The 16,708-nt window shown below is 52.4% G+C and overlaps 1 protein-coding gene and 1 long non-coding RNA gene across 4 annotated transcripts in view; one reads left to right on the top strand and one right to left on the bottom strand.

Annotated features, from left to right (window-relative positions):
- The window catches only part of MMS22L (MMS22 like, DNA repair protein), a 377,026-nt gene that overhangs the window by 214,353 nt on the left and 145,965 nt on the right, over positions 1 to 16,708 (top strand). For all 3 annotated transcript variants that reach the window (XM_078778618.1, XM_078778619.1, XM_078778617.1), the window contains one exon: positions 7,647 to 7,900. In XM_078778618.1, the coding sequence (XP_078634744.1) occupies positions 7,647 to 7,900 (254 nt within the window). The remainder of the gene's footprint in view (positions 1 to 7,646; positions 7,901 to 16,708) is intronic.
- The window catches only part of LOC144892364 (uncharacterized), a 162,698-nt gene that overhangs the window by 145,240 nt on the left and 750 nt on the right, over positions 1 to 16,708 (bottom strand). The gene's annotated exons all lie outside the window — the stretch shown is intronic.

Here is a 16,708-nt window from a genome sequence, read left to right as displayed (position 1 = left end):
CCTCGGGTATGGACGTTCCACAGCTCGCAGTCGGCGACACGCAGACTTTCCACTCAAAAGCCAACTCACACACACACACCCCAGATCGACGTCTGAATGCGGTGAAAATGGTCGAAACGAGACAAAATCTTGAGCGAAGCACAAGTCCTGCGCAAGTCAAAATGGCCGACGGCCCGGTCTCATGGCGCAACGGCACGACGATGATGACGATGATTCTCTTCAGAATCTCCCGCAAAACCTGACACGCAGGTTGATCTGTCACAGCGATAACAACTCTGTCACAGGAATCCCTTTCCTGGGAAACCAAGTTCACTCGTGACTCTTGCTCGCCAACGTTCGCTCCAGACCGCAAAGCAACTATGCTTCTTGTCCGACTCCACTCGCTCCGCCTTTCTTCTCTCTTCTTCCTCTTCGTCGTCCTGTTCCGGTTTTATTTAAAACATTAACTTTTAACTTTTGAAAATAGAAATATCTATTTCCTTTAAATGACAACAAGAATAATACATGGAATCAAAAATGTTTACAGTGGATGAAAACCACCACAACGGAAGTGACGAATCCATAACAATTATATGATGGTGAGCTGCCCAGGCCCTGATGCAGCAAAGCTGCTCCAAACCATAATATTTCCACCACCATTCTTTACAGTTGGTATCAGGTTCTTGTGGTCAAATGCTGTCTTTGGTTTTCGCCAAACATGTCTTCTGGTACTGTGGCTAAATAGCTCTACCTTTGACTCATCTGTCTTTGCAAAGACTTGCAAATTTCGACTTTGCAAATTTCGCATGTGGAAAAAGTAAGTACACTCTTGGCTCGAAAAGGTGGTATTGCCCCCTTTGTCAGAAACAACCTCAAGTAGGCGTTTCTTATAACTGTCTACCAGTCTCTGACATCGACTGGGAGAAATTTTTGCCCACTCCTCCATGCAGAATTCTTTCAACTGTGCGATGTTTGAGGGGTTTCTTGCATGCACAGCTCGTTTCAAATCCCCCCACAACATCTTGATGGGATTTAGATCTGGGCTTTGACTTGGCCATTCCAGAACCATCCATTTCTTTCTTTTCGGCCATTCCTTGGTGGATTTACTGGTATGTTTAGGGTCATTGTCATGTTGCAAGGTCCACCTTCGGTTGAGCTTCAACTTTCCGACAGATGGCCTCACATTATCCTCAAGCACCCTCTGGTACAATGAAGAATTCATAGTGGATTCTATGATGGTGAGCTGCCCAGGCCCTGATGCAGCAAAGCTGCCCCAAACCATAATATTTCCACCACCATGCTTTACAGTTGGTATCAGGTTCTTGTGGTCAAATGCTGTCTTTGGTTTTCGCCAAACATGTCTTCTGGTACTGTGGCCAAATAGCTCTACCTTTGACTCATCTGAACATTGTTCCAGAAGTGCTGGTCTTTGCCTACGTGTTCATTGGCAAACTTTAGTCTTGCCCTGATGTTCTTTCTGGACAGCAAAGGTTTCCTCCTGGCACACCTCCCATGTAGATCAAATTTGTGCAGCCTCTTTCTGATGGTAGACTCGTGCACTTTGACATCAACAGTGGCAAGAGCTACCTGTAGGTCCCGTGATGACATTCTGGGGTTCTTAGAGACTTATTTCAGCATCTTGCGGTCTAATCTCGGGCTGAACTTGCTGGGGCGGCCTGGCCTGAACAAGTTGGCAGTTGTTTGGAATCTTCTCCACTTGTAGATGATCTTGCTGACAGTCGAATGATTGATTTCAAATTGTTTGGAGATCCTTTTAAATCCCTTCCCAGACTCGTAGGCATCTATAACCTTCTTTCTGAAGGCCTCAGAGACCTCTTTTGATCTACGCATGGTGACGCCGCACACTTCAACAACAAAGAGCAAACCAAACTAAATGTCTGAGGTTTAAATAAGACAGGTTCCTCCAAGATCCTCTCTAACGATGTTCTAAGCATTTGCACCTGAGCTGGTGCACCTGATTCTAATTTTAGGTATTTGAAGTAGTGATAAATGTAGGGGTGTACTTACTTTTTCCACATGTGAAATTTGCATTTATGTTTATTTAAATTATACAATGGACTACAAAATGTAAATGTTTCATGATATTTGTTATATTATATCACCTTTATCTATCAATATTGTTGAAATGAAGATCAAATACGTCACGTCACGAATTGGAGACGACGTCACGAATTTTTCGAAGCTCCACACGGTCTCCACGTTTTCAAAGTTAAGTCTGTTCACAATTATATTTTGTCATAACTGTATTTTATCTTTCGGCCTGTGAACTTATAGGAAGTCCCTTGGATGTTTCTCGGTGTTTATCTTTAATAAATTAATCGTTTGTTTGCCACGCGGGGTGTGAGGCCTTGCAGCCTCAGGCTTCCCCCGTCGAAGTTTGTTTCCTCCCTTGCTGGTTTTGCTAGGTTTTTTATTTTTCCCTTCTCCCCCAAACTTTCACTGAACATCTTCTATTTGTCTAACGTTGTAACCCCCCCCCCCCCCCCAAAAAAAACAAATTTTATTTCCCTTTCTCCTCGTGTGCTTTTGCCTCTGCCCACGTGCGCTGTCTCGCCCCGCCCCCATTTTCCCCTTGCCTTCCACCTTTTGCCCTGTTCAAGTGACTCGTGGTCGTCGCTCTAGGCTTCCTCTCCCCATTGGTATTTTTGTGAATGTAAGATTGTTCGTCACAGTTCTGTTTAAATATGTTTAAACTACCCCCTTCAGTGTTTTATTCAGTGGTTTATTACAACACGCTGTTTTTCTTCTTATTTAAAAGGCTCCTTTCAATTTCCTCTTCAACTCATTCCATTTCAAAAAAATATTCAATCTCTTATGATTCCAAATCACTCCATGCTCTAAATTCTCATTCATTCCATCCCTCCTCCATTGTTCTTAAACGAATCGCTAACTTGAAAATCACAACAAACCCAATTTGTTATATATGTTCATCTTTCATTAATCATCCACTTTCTAAACTCCCCCCTTACCCCTCCCCTCCGAATCTCCCCACTTGCCCCTCCCCTCCGAATCTCCCCACTTGCCCCTTCCCTCCTAAACTCACCCCTTGCCCCTCCCCTCCTAAACTCCCCCCTTACCCCTCCCCGCCTAAACTCCCCCCTTGCCCCTCCCTTCCTAAACTCCCCCCTTGCCCCTCCCCTCCAAATGTCCCCCCTTGCCCCTCCCCTTCAAATCTCCCCCCTTGCCCCTCCCCTCCTAAACTCCTCCCTTGCCCTTCCCCTCCTAAACTCCCCCCTTGCCCCTCCCATTCAAAACTCTCCCCCAACCCCTCCCCTTCAAATCTCCCCCCCAACCATCCCTCCCAAATTCTCCCTCCTCCCACCTCCTTCTCAAAGCTGCCTCCTCCCCACTTCGTCTCCCTTCTATGTCATACCTCCACCTCCCCCAACCTTCTACTTTCCTCTGCCCCCCCCTCAAACAAACCCTCACTGTGCCTCATCCCATCACCATCAAACCTTTCGTCCTCCTCATCCTTCCCTTTCTTGTAACTCTTCTGTAATCTCTGACACACGATCAACTGCTCTTCCTACATCCCCCTCTCACCCTTCATCTGACCCTACCCCTCCCCTCCCCTGTCCTGCACCCGATGCTCCCCCTCTCTCCTCACTAACGGTATGGACCTCAAACATCCGGGGCCTTCGCTCAAACCTGATTGATTTCTCCATTCAGGTTGCTAATGACAATCCGACTTGATCTGCTCAACAGAAACTTTCCTCCTTCAAGATGTCTCTGATTCCTTAATATCTCTTCCTGGTTACTCCCTCCTCCGGTACGATAGACCTGAGCCTCGTCCTGGTGGTGGGGTGGCTATCTTTATCAAAAACTCTCTTCCTCACTCTCCCTGCACTGCCCTCTCTCCACCCCACCCACAGGAGTACCTCTGGCTACGGCGTCCTCTTTGCTCCCACCTTTTGTTCATATGTGTTCTGTACCGTCCTCCAAACAGTGATGACTCCATTTACATTTCGCTGTCGGACAACATGGACCAACTTCTATCAACTCATCCAATCTCTCTTCCTCATATGTGGCGACTTCAACTGTCATCATGCCAGCTGGCTGGGTGTGGGTTCATCTCTCACCAGCCATGGCACCTCATCAAAGGACTTCTGTGACTCATTGGGACTGACACAATCTGTCAATTTCCCGACCCGGATCTCAGTCAATGGAGTATCTTCTCTTCTGTACTTGGTTATGACTAACTTCCCTGCAAATGTCTGCTGCTCTTCTTCTGCTCCAATCGGTTCTTCTGATCATGTGCTTGTTAAAGTGGACATCTCACTGGCCATTCTCAGAGAGCCTCCTCAGCGCCGACGAGTCTGGCATTTCACTCAGGCCGACTGGCACGGTCTGCAAGCAGCCATCAATCAACTGGACTGGTCTCCCATCTCAAATGCCTCTGACATCAATTCTTCCTGGGAATTCTTCCAAAGCAAACTGCTCTCTCATGCACAGATTTATCCCATCTCGTCTTCAGTTGTCTTACCCTTCCTCCCGTCCATGGTACACTGAATCTTGTGGTGAGGCAGTTGCCCTGAAACAACTTGCCTTTGCGTCTTGGAAGGCAAATCCAACTGAAGGCAATCTCAGTTCCTTCCACCAAGCTCGAAACAAGTGTGTTTCTACCCTCAGGAGTGCCAGGAAGCACTATCTCTCCACACTCAAGATTGAACTCTCAAACCTGTCTCCTTCCTCCAAATCCTGGTGGCGTCTGTTCAAATCCGTTTCTGGTGTTTGTTCCCCCTCCATCCCCTCCGTTACCTCAAATGGCTACACCGTTGACACCGCACGTGACAAAGCCGAATGCCTCACCTCTGTGTTTGCCTCAAAATATTGTGTCCCAAACCCATCTCTCTCTGTTCCCACCTTTCCCAGTCGAACCCAACTGCTCCTGGACTCTGTGTCCTTCTCTCCTGACAAGGTGGAGAAGTTTTTATCAAACCTCGACTCTGATTCTGCAACTGGACCAGATGGCATCAGCCCACGGGTCCTAAAATCCTGCTCTTCCGCTCTATCTCACCCTCTCTCTGTTCTTTTCACCCTCTCTTTTGCTCAAGGTCATCTGCCAGCATCTTGGAAATCAGCAAACATTACAGCTTTACACAAAAAGGTACAAAAACAGATCCTTGCAACTACAGACCAATCAGCCTGCTCCCAATTATCAGCAAAGTCATGGAATCCATCATTGCTTCGGATATCAAATCCTTCCTCTTCTCCGATGGCTTGATCCCTGATCATCAATTTGGATTCAGACCAGGTCATTCTACTCTGGACATGTTGCTTCTGCTGTCTCAACAATGGATGGAGGTCCTCAATGCCAAACAGGAAATCAGAGCTGACTCACTTGACATATCACGTGCCTTCGATACGGTCTGGCACCCAGCTCTGCTCACCAAACTCACCTCCTATGGTATTCATGGAAATCTCCACTCATGGCTTGCGGACTTCCTCTCTGGTCGTAGGCAACGTGTGGCCCTGAATGGATTTCTCTCATCTCCCCTTCCTGTTCTGGCTGGAGTTCCCCAAGGTAGTGTTCTGGGCCCTGTGCTATTTCTGGTCTTCATCAATGATCTCTCCAACTCTCTGGAAAATCCTCTCTATCTCTTTGCTGATGACTCCACTATCTGCCGCTCCATCCCTCATCCCTCAGATCGGCAGTCTGCAGCCTCCTCACTCCCTGCAGACCTGGACAAAATCACAGACTGGTCAAACAAGTGGAATATGTCTTTCAATCCTGACAAATCTCAACACTCTTACAATGTCTCTCCGAAAGGACCGACTGGAAAACCCTCCCATCTACTTTCTCAACAATCCTCTCCAAGAAGTTCTGTCGCTCAAGCTTTTGGGTCTCACTATCTGCCATGATCTTTCTTGGGAAAACCACATTTCCAAGCTGGCCTCCAAAGCCAGTCGCCGACTGGGCATCCTCCGTCGTGCGAAGTCCTTCCTTGACACACCTGAGCTCCTCACCACATACAAGGCTTTCATCTGCAGCTCAATGGAATACTGTTCTCCCCTCTGGGCTGGTGCTCCTGCCTCACACCGAGCTCGGCTTCACGCTGTTGAGGCCAAAGCTTTCAGAATCATTGGCATCTCCTGCGATGAGGTCAACTCCGAGGGCCTTTCACTCACTCACCGCAGGCAGGTTGGTGGTCTTTGTCTTCTACCGACTCCTCTCCGGTTTTGCTCCCCCAGCTCTCTCTGTGCTCTGTCCCCCCAATATTCCTTCAGGTCGCACAAGATCTGCCTGCAACCCTCTTATGGTTAAACTGCCAAAATCTAGGCTCTCTGCTCACCTTCACTCTTTCATTCCCCTTTTCTCCCGCCTCTGGAACAAACTCCCCCACTCCCTTCAATCCCACTCCTCCCTCCAGGTCTTTAAAACAGCTGTTCACCACCATCTCATATCTTCCCCCATCCAAAACGTTGATCTTTTCTACCCCCGGTAATTCACCCCAGAGTCCTTGCAGTGTTCATATGTTTTATACCTCTCCCACCTCCCCCGAAGTCCTCCCGATGTCCCTGCTCTCAAATGTTGTGTTTGTGTCCTTCCACCTCTCTTCCCATCTTGTCTGCCGCTCCCCTTGTTTTTTGTGTTTTGTGTGTCGGTTTGACTTTTTGTGTGATTAATGTTAGCTCTTTCACGAGCCTCGATCTTGTATACAAAAAAAAAAATTGCTGTATGTTGAAATTTGTTGAAAAAGTCAAAACTTTACATGGGGTGTACTTACTTTTTCACGTGACTGTATATAATATGTTGCACATCTTTAATTGTTGTAAATTTAGTTGCATCTGTGGCTATTGGTTTGAGAAGCTTGATACATGATGCTCGGCATTCTCAGTCGTGAATGCTGGGATTACGGTGTCCTATCTTGATGAGTCCTTGGACATGCCCAATTATTTGTGGATGATGGTGAAGACTACCTCGAGAAATGCGAGTCCGGTCGCTATTTTGCTGATCCTCAATGATTAATGCCATGATCTAGCAATAGTTGGGGTGTTCATCACATGTTTGCCTGTCCTGACTTGCTGTCTTCATGGGATTTGTGTCCATGCTTGAGGTCATCCTCCTGTTTGGCTGCTGCAGAATAGGAGAGCGTACCTCCTCTATACACGGTCACCATGCATTCATGAATTTTGTGGAACCGCCTTTGCATAAAAATATGATGCCTTAACATTCGCTTTTAGTGAGATTCATTATTGTGACATGATAAACTTCTGGATTTTTCTGGCCCATCAAACAATGTCAAATTTTAAGAAACTAATAGCGTATTGCAAGCATGTACATGCAAGTGTATAATGAGCAAATATTTTAGATTTTGGGTGCCAACAAATACCTGTGTAATGTGTATAGCCTACTGTATCGAACACACTTAATGTTCCTCGTAAAATTCCTTCCCCCCCCCCCCCCCCCCCCCAATTACTACTTGCAATCTTATTATGCCCCACTCTTCGAGGCCATTTGGTCCATTTTGTTATTAATCTTTTTTTTATTTATCTTGCACTGCTCTCTACCATTATGCATTCTGAAGTCACTTTTATATTCTGTCCACGCAAAAGGGACTGGCCTTCAATCTAACCATTGAAAAATGATCATTAATGAACCAACCTCCAACCAGCAACATTTATTTTCTTTTTGTTCCTAACAGAACAGCATGTTCCACGTGCCTCACCTGGATTTGGCGGGCACTTTTCTGGCCTGTAGCTCCCCTGCGACCCTGCTGGCAGCTACCACCCGCTGCTGCCATGCAGACGTGCTTATCCCACCCCCCGCCGGTGCCGCTGGCACGATGGACATGTTAAAAGCAAACAGCTTTGAGTTATTCCTGAGTGTGCTGGCCTCGCAGCTGAGACACGGGGCACAGGGGAAACAACCGTCCCCTTGGCATCTCTTTAAAGGGCGGTATGTACTGTAATGATGAATTTCCTCATTATAGATCTATGGCTGCGGATAAAGCATTGTGATGTGCAAACTTTCTGGTGTACAGTAAATCCCCTTTTCTTGCTATTCATACTGATGCCTTTTATCCTTGATTTTTTAACAGAAAAACCGAACAATTTTTTAAACCTTCTATTTCCTTTTACCTTGAATTCTTAATCATTTAGGAGTTACCCAAGATAATGCAACTCTTGGTAATGATTAATTATTTTGTGTCCCTCCAATGATTGTTTATGGTTGGTGATGTCATCATTGTCCAAAACCAAAAATGGAGTTAAATGTTAAGCTGAATGGCTATGTTTTGTTTCATAAATTTACTGAGCAAGCTTGAGAATCTCTTGAGAAGTTTGGAAGATGAAATGTACTTTACTTAATTTCTTATTCACCATTGGCTGAAAGTGGACAGATATTTTTTCACTCCTGTTTGTCTGTCTTTCTGTGAGGAGGTTATCTCTGAACGTTATGGACGGATTTGGCCGAAACTTGGTGGACAGATTGTGTGTTTGACAAGGACAAATTGATTAGATGTAGTTGAAGATCTGGATCTGGATCCAGATACAATAATGTTTTTTTATTTTAAAAGTGATTCTTCACATTTCAATTCAGAGACATGGCCAAAATTATATACAGTGCCCTCCATAAGTATTGGGACAGTGAAGTCAAATTTGTTACTTTTGCTATGCACTCAAGAAATTTGGATTTCAGATCAAAAGATGAATATGAGGCAAATGTACAGAAGATCAGCTTTTATTTATTGGTATTTCTATGTTTATAAGTTTTGCCATAGTACAACAATAGCACTTTTTATTTTCAGTCCTCTAATTTTAGGTAAGCAGAAGTATTGGAACAGATGACTGATAGGTGTTTCTTGTTGCTCATGAGTTTCTTGGTGCATTGATTGTTCACACATAAAAGAGGCGTGAATGTCTTGTCTTGGCTTTAACCTTTGCTTTTGCTTTGGGAGTCTGCCTTTGGTGTCAGTAGGCATAAACCAACATGAAGACCAGAGAACTGTCTATGTAAGAAAAGCAAGTAATTTGGAGGGTGAAAGGACAGAAGAATTCAATTAGAACCACAGCACAAAATTGGGAATTGCAAGTACAGTCGGACCCCGCCATTCTCAGGGAGGGGGGCGTGGAGTTGGGGGGGGGGGGGGGGGGGAGGGAGGATACGTTCCTGGAAAATGTCGCAAAGGTCGGAACCATTAATGTGGGGCCATTGTTTCAATGTGAAAACATCTTCTTGGTGAATTAAAATGCAGTGAACTCCTCAAAATCTGAAGATGACCAAAATGAGATTGCTGCAGAGTGCAGAGTCATGCACTGAGAGGGAGGCAGGAGATGCTGCCTATGGTCTTGAGATGGAGGGACCAGGGCGGAAGAAATGCGTGATGGACAGCTTTCTGGCAGATGCACCCTGTCTGCAATTGCTCGCATGTCCTGCAGCACCTCACCCAGGGGCTTGACCATGAGGTTGGACCTCAGCACCTCTTCCTCCTCATCATTGCCTACGTTCTCCTTCTCGGAAATATTGGTAATGGCCTCCAACTCCTCGGTGAGCTCATCGGGATGTGAGATGATAAGATCCTCCAACTCCTCAGGCTACATGTCGTCAGATCCTTCACCTCCCACCTGCCGTGCCAACCCGACAATTTCATGCCGCTCCTCCGTGTTGTTTTTTAACTGCCTGTTGCCACAGGTTGTGCCAGCACCCGTTGATGGTGGAGGCTCACTTCATCCATTGACGCCTTGATGGTTAGGATGCAGTAGGCAATATTGAACTCTTTCCAACACTGTCTGACGGTGAGCCCTAGGTCGTACTCCGTTGCATCCAAAATGCGGTGAAAGGTGCGGCGGTGTAATATGTTTTAAATGTGGAGATTACACCTGGGTCGAGTAGCTGGATTAGGGAGGTGGTGTTGGGTGGCAGGAAGATCACCTCATCGTTCGGGTGAGCCACGTCCAGGTCTGTGGGGCAGCCAGGAGCTTTGTCTACCAGCAAGAGAACCTTGAACAAAAGTTTTGTGCCGCCAGATACCTCTCCACCTAAGGGACAAAACAATTATGAAACCAATCACCTGTGGCGGACACAAAAGCCCACTGGCGTGGTGACATCATTCCGCGCACCAAGTGGGCGGTGGCCACGCCCGAGGGGTAGGCGTGGCCTCATGATATACACCGGGCGCACAGCCCGGAGCGCGCCAGTGTTACAGTGAGCTCCTGAAATAAAGACGCTTATAAGTTACCGCTTGTCCGCTTCCTCCTTGCTCGCAAGCAGCGCGCGTAACGCCGCGCTTTACTGGTGACCCCCTTGACGTTGGATCTGCCGGAGCGATCCTTCCACACACGACGCCATTGCCATGGCCAACTTCATCAAACTTCCCGAATTTTGGGAGGCTCAGGCCGAAGTCTGGTTCGTCCAGGCCGAAGCCCAATTTCAGCTTCGGCGCCTCACCGGCGATGACACGCGCTATTGCCACGTCGTCGCCTCCCTCGGGCCCGGCACGGCCGCTCGAGTTGTGTCCGTCCTTCGCCACCCACCGTAAGGCCACAAGTACGAGGCACTCAAGCGGCTACTCCTAGCCACGTTCGGCCTCACGGACGACACACGGGCCGAACGCCTCCTGGATCTCCCCGAGCTCGGTGACACGCGCCCGTCGGTCCAAATGGACCATATGCTGTCACTGTTGGGCGACGAAGCCCCCGGTTCTCTATTCCGGGCGCTTTTCCGTCGCCAACTTCCAGCGCAGGTTCGCCTCGCGTTGGCCGGGACCGGGCTAACGGAACCCCGAGCATTGGCAGCCGAGGCGGACAAGTACTTCGCCGCTTCGGACACGCGGGCGAGAGTCGGCGTGGCCGTCACGGCCCTCGTGGCTGATGCTGCTGATGCTGCTGCTGATGCTGCTGATCCACAGCATCAGCTTATACAGCATACGCAGCATGCTGATACGCACCTCGTGACCGCCGCCACGCCCCGCCCACCGCCGCGGCGAAAACCGCCACCGCGGGGAAACCCGCCAACTCCACCGGCCTGGCGGAGCCAGCCGCGCTCCTCCAGCTCCACCACCTGGTGCTGGTTCCACGCCAAGTTTGGCCACGAAGCTCGGCAGTGTCATCCGCCATGCTCCTTCAAAAGGTCTTGAAACTCCTGGGCCGGCGCTCAATAGTGGCGATGAGCGCCGGCCGTTCGAGCAGCCTGCTGTTCATAACGGACACCTTCTCCGGGCGCCGTTACCTGTGCGACACGGGAGCGCAGGTGAGTGTCGTTCCCGCCGGCACGTCAGACAAGCACGCAGCGGGTGGGGGCCCCGCGCTGCTTGCCGCGAACGGGACGCCCATCCGTACGTACGGAAAACGCTGCCTCTCTCTGCTGTTCGGAGGGCAGGTTTTCCGATGGACGTTCGTCACCGCCGACGTGCCCATGGCACTGCTTGGCGCGGACTTCCTGTGCGCTAATGGGCTCCTGGTCGACGTCAAGCGCAGACGTCTTGTCCAGGCCGAGACGTTCAGCTCGCTCGCTTGTGCGTTGCCAAGCTCAACGAGCGGCTTGCCAAGCGGCTTGCCAAACGGTTCGGTTCCGGCCACGTTGGTCTGTACGCTTCCGGCAGCGGACGCATTCACCCGCCTCCTCGCCGGCTTCCCGGCCCTCACGCGGCCCACCTTCTCGGCGGGGGCCGTCAAGCACGGGGTGGCCCATCACATCCCCACCGTCGGGCCACCGGTCTACGCCCGGGCACGCCGCCTCGAGCCGACGAAGCTGGCGGTGGCAAAAGCGGGGTTCGCTACCCTGGAGCGACTCGGCATCGTTCGGCGCTCAGAGAGCGCTTGGGCGTCGCCGCTGCACATCGTGCCGAAGCCCGGCGGGGGATGGCGACCGTGCGGGGACTATCGCCGTCTCAATGACGCCACGACTCCCGACCGCTACCCCGTCCCCCACATTCAGGACTTTTCCGCCCGTTTGGCGGGCATGTCCTTCTTCTCGAAGGTGGACCTCATACCTCACGCCTTGATGGCGGCTACCATCAAGTCCCCGTCAGGCCGGAGGACGTCCCGAAGACGGCGGTCATCACGCCATTCGGACTCTTCGAGTTCCTGCGCATGCCCTTCGGTCTGAAGAATGCGGCTCAGGCGTTCCAGCGACTGATGGACAGCGTCCTGCGTGACTTGGATTTTGTTTACGTCTACCTGGACGATATCCTCGTCGCCAGCGCGTCCCGCGAAGAGCACCTACGCCACCTCCGCACGCTCTTCGAACGCCTGGGCCAGCATGGCCTGATTGTGAACCCCGCAATGTGCTGGTTCGGCGCCACCATAATCGATTTTCTGGGGCACCGTGTCACCAGGCACGGAGCCGTCCCCCTGCCGGCCAAGGTGGAGGCGGTGAAGGGGTTTCCGCGCCCCCGCACGATCAGAGGGCTGCAGGAGTTCCTGGGCATGGTGAACTTTTACCATCGGTTCCTGCCCCGTATCGCCCAGCTCCTGCGCCCCCTGCACGAAGCTCTCCGAGGTAAGCCGGGCAAAGGCGACGTTACCTGGACCGAGCAGATGGACACGGCGTTCACGGGCGCGAAGCTCGCCTTGGCTAACGCCACCATGCTCGCGCACCCGGCGCCCGATGCACCGATCGCCCTCACCACCGATGCCTCAGACTACGCGGTGGGCGCGGTGCACGAGCAATGGGTGCGTGGAGATTGGCAACCGCTGGCGTTCTTTAGCCGGCAGCTTCGCCCGCCCGAACGCCGTTACAGTACCTTCGACCGCGAGTTGCTCGGGCTTCACTTGGCGGTCAGGCACTTCCGCCATCTGCTCGAGGGCCGTGCGTTCACTGCCTTCGTCGACCACAAGCCACTGATCTTCGCGATGGGCAAGGTCACCGAGCCGTGGTCGGCCCGGCAGCAGCGTCACCTCTCGGCCGTGTCCGAGTACACGACGGACATCCAGCACGTCGCGGGGAAGGACAACCCTGTGGCGGATTGCCTTTCCCGGGCCGTCGCCCACGCAGTCCACCTCGGCATCGACTATGCCCGGATGGCAGCGGACCAGGCCGCTGACCCCGACGTCCAGGCCTTGCGGACCGCCGTTACGGGCCTCCGCGTCACCGAGGTGACGTTCGACGGCGTGGGCGCGGCCCTCTTGTGCGACGTCTCCCTCGGGCGTCCTCGCCCCATCGTGCCCGCGGGCTGGCAGCGCCAGGTGTTTGACGCCATCCACGGCCTGTCCCACCCGGGCGCGAGGGCCTCCCAAAGGCTGATCGCCGACAAGTTCGTCTGGCATGGCCTCCGGAAGGCCGTCCGCGGCTGGGCCAGGACGTGCCTCGCGTGCCAGCGCGCCAAGGTGCACCGGCACACCCAGGCCCCATTGGCCCCGTTCACGGTGCCGGAACGCCGGTTTGACCACGTCCACGTGGACCTGGTGGGACCTCTGCCCCCCTCGCGGGGTTTCACCTACGTCCTCACCATGGTGGACCGCACCACCCGGTGGCCGGAGGCCGTGCCCTTGGCGTCGACAACGGCGGCCGATGTCGCGCAGGCTTTCATCGCCACCTGGGTCGCCCGGTTCGGCGCCCCCTCAGACATCTCGTCCGACCGCGGCCCCCAGTTCACCTCGGAGCTCTGGGGAGCGGTCGCGCAGGGGCTCGGGGTCCGGCTGCACCGAACCACGGCCTACCACCCCCAGGCTAACGGCCTGTGTGAGCGATTTCACCGCTCATTGAAGGCCGCGCTCCGGGCCACCCTCCGCGACGGCGGCTGGGTCGACAGGCTCCCCTGGGTCCTGCTGGGCCTCCGGACGGCGCCCAAGGAGGACCTGCGCGCATCCGCGGCGGAGTTGGTCTTCGGGCAACCGCTGCGGGTGCCGGGCGAGTTCCTCCCCGACTCCACGGCACCATGGTCCGCGGCACAGCAGCGCTCCGCTCTGCAAGAGACCGCCCAGAGGTTCGCCCCGGTGCCAACGGCATGCCACGGGCACCCACCGACGCACGTCGCCCCGGAGCTTCGCACGGCGGAGTACGTCTTCGTCCGCCACGATGCCCACCGGACACCACTGCGGCCCCCGTATGACGGGCCTTTCCGCGTGCTGGAGACCGGGGCGAAGCACTTCACCCTGGACATCGGCGGTACTCCTGACCGCGTTTCGGTAGACCGCCTCAAGCCGGCCCACCTCGACGTGGACCATCCACCGCCAGTGGCCCGACCCCCACGTCGGGGCCGCCCCCCTGCGGGCGGACCCCCGGCACCGCCCAGCCCCGCCGCCACGCCACCCCCCGGTCCTGCACCCATCCCAGGTGCAGCCAGGGGCATCCCACCTGGCATCCCTGCATCCCGGACGCCGCCGATCGCCAGGGGGCGCTTCGGCCAGGTCATTCGTCTGCCCCGCAAACTGGCCCTCCAGGTGCGCGGGAATTCTGGGGGGGCGCGTGTGGCGGACACAAAAGCCCACTGGCGTGGTGACATCATTCCGCGCACCAAGTGGGCGGTGGCCACGCCCGAGGGGTAGGCGTGGCCTCATGATATACACTGGGCGCGCAGCCCGGAGCGCGCGAGTGTTACAGTGAGCTCCTGAAATAAAGACGCTTATAAGTTACCGCTTGTCCGCTTCCTCCTTGCTCGCAAGCAGCGCGCGTAACGCCGCGCTTTACACCCATGCTTTCCTATTGAACCTTCAAAACACAGGCAGCGTGTGTTTGTTCTTGCCCTTGAGAGCACGTGGGTTCAGGGAACTGTACAACATCATGGTTGTCATCATACACTCCCCTTTTGCGTTTGTGCAGAGAAGAGGTATCCGATCCATGGCGAGTTTGAATCCCGGTGCTATCCCCTCGCGCTTCGAGATGAAAGTTATTGTGGGCATCTTTTCCCATAGTGGGGCGGCTTAGCCCAAATATTCAAAAGAATTGTGCATTTTGTGATACAAGCACCAAATTTGGCACACTAGTAGACTATCATATTATGAAAAGATCTGGATATTGGGCCATCTCAGATTCAGAGATTTGATTTTTGCAAGATTTGCAGATTTTGCAAGCTGAGATTGCAACGCCAGGGACGGCCGACTCCTTCCTACGAGCTGCCCACGTCACCCGCACAAGAAGAGCTCATCAAATCACTGCAGCGGCACTGCACATCCTGCAACACCGTGCGTATGAACGCCACTGTATGACATATGCTGATGATGCAGAAGACCTGCCTGAGTTCGAAGACTGGTGTCACCAGAGAGGAGAAGACATTCCCAACTTTCAGTACTGGGCAACTGGTCTACGTACTGGTCTACGTGCGTTCTCTGCGGCAGGCTTCATTCACGACGTACCTCGATGCCCTGACGGAACTGGTCCCATGGTTCCATGCCTTAGACCACACACACTATGCCAGGTGGGTCCCTGTTCACCTGAGGGACACGGTTGCACTCCCAATGAAGCACCCAGATGTAGCCAGAGAATTCAGGGCTGGCAACTTCACTGTACAGAAGACGAAGAAGGTGTTCTCTTCGATCCCAATCGAATCGAAATCTTGCAAAAATCAAATCTCTGAATCTGAGATGGCCCAATATCCAGATCTTTTCATAATATTGTTACCGACGCGGTGGTGGATGTTAGTTTACCGAGCGGTTTGGTATGACCACGTCTGCACAGTTTACCCGATTATGCTCGAACGTTGACTAGTCGCGCTACGCTAGATCAATGAAGGAAAAGGACACAACGGCTGGATTCAAATGACACGACACCAAGGGTTCAGTTCTCAAGACCTCCGGAGGAGGTTATATTCGTTCGGAAGGTTAGATTACAACTACAAGAGGGACAGCATAGAAAGACAAGCACTTAGACACACTCTTATATTAACCCCAACAGACGACAGATAAACGGGACAAAACTGACTCACACGGGGATTGATGGCAAGGAAAGGCAGGATCGATGGCTCCAGGTGCACCTGGGCTCAGGGCAGAATCGACCCGGTTCGGTCCGGTCCAAAGATGCGGGGAGGTATCGTCGCGCTGGGGGTGGCGGTGGCTTCCTCTGCTCTCCGTAGTTCAGGCGCATCTGACCTCACATCCGGTAAGTCGCCGCGTATATCCGGCGGGGAGTGACACGCCCTCGGCTCGTTAGCTCCGCCCCAGATGGAATCGGCACGTTGCTTCTCATTGGGTGCGTGCGGGGGGGTTACCGGCTCCACCCTTGACGAGGGGCTGACAAGGAGCCCCTTCGTGGTAACCCCGTCGGAGCGCATGGTCATGGCGGCTAACCGAGCCGGTGTGAGGACGCACACTCCCCCCGCGCGCCGTTGTTGTAGTTGTTGTTGTTGTTTCATGGGGAAGATGGGAGGAGGTATGGGAAGGTCCTAAACTCACTACTGGTGCCATATAATCACATTCTGGTGCAACGAAGAGTCAGAATTAATGGAAACGAGTCCTTAACTGACATAGACTAAGAATAACTAGCAAGATGTCCGAAAGTTGTCTACGTGAGATGCGGTGGACCTGGGCACGACATTTAATGGGGGAAAAAGGGGAAGGTCGGTTCTACAGAGTGTTGTTTACAGACAATGGGACTAGGGAATGGGGGATTGGGGATAGTTGGGGAGTATTGGGGAAATAGGGGAATATTTACAAGCGGATATGGAGGCCAAATTCCATATTCGCAACATTGCACCCTTCTCTACCCTCGGGGCGTCCCGACCCGATAAATTTTTACCTATTTTAGTGTGGCACTCAGATGTAGTTCCCTCTACTATTAACTCTACCCTGAGTGCGACAGTTTTACAGATATTCACAAATGAGTAAATAT

The sequence above is a fragment of the Myxine glutinosa genome, chromosome 5, assembly GCF_964187855.1.
Source record: "Myxine glutinosa chromosome 5, kmMyxGlut1.1, whole genome shotgun sequence".
Classification (NCBI taxonomy): domain Eukaryota; kingdom Metazoa; phylum Chordata; class Myxini; order Myxiniformes; family Myxinidae; genus Myxine; species Myxine glutinosa.
The sequence above is the reverse complement of the archived record's forward strand: the minus strand, read 5'-3'. Positions and strand labels throughout refer to the sequence as shown.